This window comes from Poromitra crassiceps (genome assembly GCF_964638095.1).
Source record: "Poromitra crassiceps genome assembly, chromosome: 6".
Classification (NCBI taxonomy): Eukaryota; Metazoa; Chordata; class Actinopteri; order Beryciformes; family Melamphaidae; genus Poromitra; species Poromitra crassiceps.
Window position 1 is genome coordinate 330,913 of NC_139627.1, and position 6,588 is coordinate 337,500.

A 6,588-nucleotide genomic window follows, 5' to 3' on the forward strand; every position below is an offset into this window, starting at 1 on the left:
ATCTCTGGTTATTGCTCGAGTGTTTCAAAGACGACAACCTTTGGAGAAAGCAATTGAAGAGAAATATGAAAAGGCTAGATACAGTACCTTTGCTGCTGCAAAAGTCTGTCTCTGTAGCAGTCTGTGCCTCCCTTAAAGTCTGTATCTGTACTGTAGCAGTCTGTGCCTCCCTTCCCCTCTCCCAACGCTCTATATCTGCATCACTCCGACTCTGCTCCACAGGGAGACAGCACAATACCGTAATGAACGTAGCAAAGGGGCAAGTTAGCATTTTGCTCCAATTTAAGGGGGAGGAATTCTGCGTACATGCAGCGCACATCCCCACATCCTTTTTTTTGTGATCAACTATTTATTCATGTTTTTCTTGTCCCACAGACAGAAGAGAAAGTAACAATAATGACATTGACAATAATAGATACATGCATAGGCGGGTTTAGACCATTTTTGGGAGGGCCTGAGCCCCCCCAAATTTCATCTGAGCCCACCCAAAAAATGCTAGACATCCAGACGAATGCGCAGGTAGCAGCCATGTTATGCTAGCTCGCTGGGAAGCGGGTGTAACAAAGCTCCAAAGTCGGCAAAGTTTCTGACAAATGTAAATGAGCATGACTACTCAATTGGGTCCCTTGACCTCTCACATCAAGATATCTGAATGAAACTGGGCTAATTAGAACCACATGAGTCTTAGCTTTACAGCCATGTCTGACATGTCGTCTGCTACATACAGTATATGAGCTCCAGGGTCCTAAAGACAGTGTCTGCATGCAGTGAAAATATGTTATTCTTGCCTTTTTGTTTCCCTATTTCTGCACACTGTGGTGCCAAAACAGTCATGGAATTGTATCATTTGGCTACAAAGCTGAGACTAATCACATGAATGTGTGATGCAAGATGGCCTCATAGTAACCATTTCAAAATGTGATACAACTCTTTTACTTGACCTTAAACTGTATAAAATGACCAATGGTTCTAGGGCAATCACAGCCTTGTTAAATAAACTCTCTAGTCTAGGCCCAGAATGTACCGTAGATGCATAAAAATGTATGGGATGTCCAGATACATTGAAGTGTGTTTTTCTGAGCCATTTTCAGAAGATAGTGCTCGTCATCCAATCGTCAAGATTGTCAAACTCGCACAAATCTCCAATTCTCAAACATTATTGATACACAGCATCACGCCCTCCTCTCCCAATACTAGAATAACATCCCACATTAATAATGGAAGAGGCATTCAGGAGGCAGAGGATGGGCTGGGAGGGGGGGGGGGGGTTCTCAGTAATGGGGGACTAAACATGTTGGTGGGGGGGAGGGCTTTTTGACCATAATGTGTACCGTACTCAGGGTATATGAAGGAATGCTGAAGTTAAATTCAATACCTTTTAAGACCTTTTTTTAAGACTTTTTCAAGACCTCAACGCCACTTTCATTACAGAAGTGTAAATCACAAGTTTCACAATACAATATTATGTGGATTCTTTGGACAATGATATGGTATTTATTAGTGATATCACAAAGTCTGCCATGATACATTATTGATTCAATTCAGGGGTCTACGATCGATATGGGACGATATTTGCTCATTTAACACCATCGGCACAATAACTACAAAATGTAATACCTCTCAAATAGTGCCATAGTGTCCCTGAGGAATTGTTAATATATCATTATATAATATATATACCGTATATATATATATATATATATATATATATATATATATATATATATAATGACAAAACAGAACCTTGAGTTCTCACATATGGAAGCGGACCTTCTATGTCATGTGACCACAGGACCCCAGGTTCAATTTGAATGTATTTATTTACGCTCTTTTATTCACAAAGGTTTTATTTGTACATTCATTATCATTATGTACAGTAGAAAAACCTTCTGGTCATGCACCTCTTGATATGTGAGCATAGGTTATACTTGATTAATCCCATGTAACATTACTATTTACAATTCAAATAAAAAAATGGCTAAACATAATACAAGCAATACTGTATATTGTACGCGTGTGTGTATATGTATACAGTATATATATATATGTATATATATATATATATATATATATATAAACCGCTTTCTTTTTCACAATGGATTGCCCAACAGTTGAGCCACGAACATTGACATTTCCATTATATACACTTCACTTCACAGGCATAAACTCTTAGCAGTATATTCTCTCTTTCTTTTTATAACTGTCAGAAACATTTCAAGTACTTTCAACTATTGCAGCTGTACTCCCCGTCGTCATAAAGTCAAGAAGTAATCCACTGGGGGAAAAGAGTCCAGCTGGATTGTCTATCAATTCTCTCCAAGTGCCTATTGCATTATTAAAGCACTTTTACATCAGGCCTTTCCCAACAGTTAGACATCACGTATCCGCCTTTCCAGTGTGCTCTCAAAGTCACTTTACAATGCTGTGTGGAAGATGGGAGGGACCAAAATAGAAAAAGGAAGTTAAAAAAAAAAAAAAAAATTTTAATTGGACAAAACGGCGACAACACAAACTGCAAGGTGTGTCTTAAGGTGTCGGGGGTATGCTTTTAACCTGAGATCAGTTGTCCGTTGTGAATGAGCAGAAGACAAGTGAGACCAAGCAGCACTTAGAAAGTAATGCTAACATCAAATCATGAGTAATGCATACTAACATCAAAGCGATGCAGTGTGACAGAATCATGTTCCCATAAAAGCATCTTGTGTAAGGCCACATTGAACTGAGTAGCACAGGAATGAATCCTAGACCTGGATGTTGGCACTTCCTGGTTCCCTCATCTCAAAGTCAGTGGGATTTTTCTATGAGGATTTTGGTTAAATGCCTGAAATAAGGTCTGTGGTTAACAAAAGTTTGAAACTGCAGGTTTGGGTTCATTAAGATCATCTTCACAAATGAGGACAACTTTGATGATTTTTTAAGTTTTCTAAAAATGACAAATTTTTAAAAATTGCATTTACGCTTCAAAAGTCGTAAAAGGTGTGGTCCTCATTTGTGAAGATTATCTTTTGTTAACCACAGACATTATTTCAGGAATTTAACACAAATTCCCATACAAAAATTCCATTGACTTCCTGACGAGGGAACCAGGAAGTGCATGAGTTCTGGGTTGGCCTACAAAAATACATCATCCCTGTGGTACTCTATAGTGCTGTATTTGGTTGAAGCATAGCGGCTGGTAGCCTAGGTAAACCCAGCCCCCACGTGACCTGCTCTCTCAGTTCCCAGTCACTAGCGACTGAGAGCAGGTCTGAGAGCAGGTCACGTGGGGGATGGGTTTACCCAGGCTAAGCGGCTGGTACGTGCAGTTCTTTAAAGAGAATTGTGCAGGTTAGAGACCACTGACTTTGCATTAATATGTGTGACTTTTATGTAGCAATTAGGATTCTCTTTTGTTTTCCCCACACACACACATAGCTGCATCTAGACTGGTTTTTGTAAAGCAGCTTGCATGCGCACATGAAAATCTGCAAATCGAACATAACACACGTGACGTTTCCTCGGATCATTACCTCCGTACACCGAGCGTCTGTTATCCGCCTGAGACCAGTCTGGAGCTGGGTTACATGAGCTGAGATGGTCGGTCGGCTGTGCCGTCTCTGGTTCTCCAAAATTGTATTTCCAAATAACCGATTGCATATTGGGGGTCTACTAGTTTCAGTACTAGTTACATTTGACTACTGAAACTATTAAAACTTCATAAAGTGCCATATTAACCATAGATAGAGCCCAAACTAGACAGTTGCCTTGGGGAAAAAATGGCATCGCGGATTATTCTTCTGCTTGCTTCAGTGCCGAAATGCATTCTGGGCAGTGTTGAATTATTGTACCAGAGGGTCAAAATGATCATACAAATACGATAATTATTGTATGTCTGACAATGCTGATTCTGTTTTGGAAAGTTTTCTGCTGTACACATTGACTGTATATTATTATTATTACAGTAAGTAGTGATGTCACAGGTGTATCTGCCCAGATATGTTTTTTTTGCCACCTTTTTATCCATATTTCTGTCCTGGGGGCATGTTTTAATTTAGTTTTTGCTTTTTTGGGGTATTTTCAAGAATCTTGAGTCCTAATTGTAAATTCAAATGTTTTAACCTGCACCACGCTCTTTAAGGTTGTCAAAAAGGCAACATTGTCATTCAGATATACAAGAAGAATTATAATAAGGCTCAAGCTTATCTAAAATTAGCAATAAGAATGGCTATATACCGCCATACACACAGCTTCATTGTCAAGGACAGATTGTAACCGGGTAATATGACTGTATGACTGTCGAATTATTACAATTTGTGGGGACCCATAGAGAGGGAAAATGAATTGATGATGACAATATTAGACTATTTTAGTGTATTAAGCTAGTAAGAACAGATGCTAAGTCTGCTCCAAGTCAAAAGGCTTGTGTTTTTTATAAAGCTAAAATAATATCCCTAGACTGCTAAAAGATGACTATAGCCGAGAGAGACTCCCATCGAGTAGAGTAGCGAGCTCTTAATGCGAGTTCTACTATAAAGCCTAAATATAAATATAAATGTACAGCACCATGTCACAAACCAAGGGCAGAATACAAATCACAAGCCAAGAAAAGCAATACATGTAGCTCTCCTTCATTAACACACAGGTATTAACACATCCTGCCCACAACGCCACCCACACCCAGCGCATCTGCTAACACAAAGAGAACAAACACAAAAGGACACACATGGAGACAGTAGAACAAAGGATTTCTCTAAAAGTTAAAAAAGCAGCATAGTTTCACACAACCACAATCAGTACCATAAAAAACTCAAAATAAACAGAAGATTAAAACCACAAACAATGCGCAAGCTTGCACTCGAGCGGACGTCTGTGTAGTGTTAAAATGGGGGGGAGGCAAAGTCCACATCCACTTCATAATAGAGACTCTCATTTTCTCCAGGAAAACAGATTCTGACAAATACTGTATCAGAGCCATGTGCCCACAGACAAACCCAACTCAAACTGAATATGAATACAATACATATACACAAATATTAGTGATTATACCTTCATTATGTACAGCCACGCACGCGTTTGCGCTACTATTGTACCGCAGTTAAGGTTGAAAACGAGTTTCGGCCCCAAACACGTTAAGCGTTACAGAAGTTAGTTTCCTTTTTTGTGTGTGTGTGCAAGGCAAAGGAGTGTGTGTGTGTGTGTGTGTGTGTGTGTGTGTGTGTGTGCAAGGCAAAGGAGTGTGTGAACAGCTCAACATCCCAAGCCACTTCCCCCTATATGGCTTTCTTGTTGATCATATTATAACAACAAACTATTTTTCTCCCATGTGTAAATGAGAGAGAGAGAAGCAGAGTTTTCTTGAGGATGGAAAACGCCTTGAAACTCATTCAGATCATCTGTGTGTGTGTGTGTGTGTGTGTGTGTGTGTGTGTGTGTGTGTGTCAGCACCAGGGCTCCCTCTGGGCGCGGCCTCGGGCCAGGCTGTCGGCTCTCTGCCAGGCGCTCCTCATGAGAGCGAGGGCTTCACTGCAGCGCTTCTGCACCGACGGCTCTGACACACAGTGCCGGGGGAGGCCCACCTATAGGTGGCGAGAAGGACACGCATCAGGGCAGGCATTCAACCGATACAGGCTTTTGAAGGCAAACCTATATACAGTCTAGGGCTGCACAACATGCCAAAAAAATCATATTGCAATTACACTGACATATATTGCGATATGATTTTAGTTGGAATTGTGATTTTTGTATTTCATTTTCACTGGGGGGTATTTTACCCTGATCACATCATTGTAGGCTCCTGTGATTAAGATATTATACATTGATCAAATCATTGTAGGCTCCTGTGATTTAGATAGTATACCTTGATCAAATCATTGTATGCTCCTGTGATTTGGATATTTTACCTTGATCAAATCATTGTAGGCTCCTGTGATTAAGATATTATACATTGATCACATCATTGTAGGCTCCTGTGATTTAGATAGTATACCTTGATCAAATCATTGTATGCTCCTGTGATTTGGATATTTTACCTTGATCAAATCATTGTAGGCTCCTGTGATTTAGATATTATACCTTGATCAAATCATTGTATGCTCCTGTGATTTGGATATTTTACCTTGATCAAATCATTGTAGGCTCCTGTGATTTAGATATTATACCTTGATCAAATCATTGTATGCTCCTGTGATTTGGATATTTTACCTTGATCAAATCATTGTAGGCTCCTGTGATTTAGATATTATACCTTGATCAAATCATTGTATGCTCCTGTGATTTGGATATTTTACCTTGATCAAATCATTGTAGGTTCCTGTGATTTGGATATTTTACCTTGATCAAATCATTGTAGGCTCCTGTGATTTAGATATTTTACCCTGATCAAATCATTGTAGGCTCCTGTGAGTTGGATATTTTACCTTGATCAAATCATTGTAGGTTCCTGTGATTTGGATATTTTACCTTGATCAAATCATTGTAGGCTCCTGTGATTTAGATATTATACCTTGATCAAATCATTGTAGGCTCCTGTCATTTAGATATTATACCTTGATCAAATCATTGTAGGCTCCTGTGAGTTGGATAGTGCACTTGGCCCTAATACAGTCTAAC

The 6,588-nt window shown here is 39.5% G+C and overlaps 1 protein-coding gene across 1 annotated transcript in view; it reads right to left on the reverse strand.

The window, feature by feature from the left end:
• Positions 1 to 1,895: 1,895 nt before the first annotated feature.
• Positions 1,896 to 6,588, reverse strand: part of plekhm2 (pleckstrin homology domain containing, family M (with RUN domain) member 2) — a 33,567-nt gene continuing 28,874 nt past the window's right edge. The window contains exon 21 of the mRNA XM_083639223.1: positions 1,896 to 5,555. Within this exon, the coding sequence (XP_083495349.1) occupies positions 5,418 to 5,555 (138 nt within the window). The 3' untranslated portion in view covers positions 1,896 to 5,417. The remainder of the gene's footprint in view (positions 5,556 to 6,588) is intronic.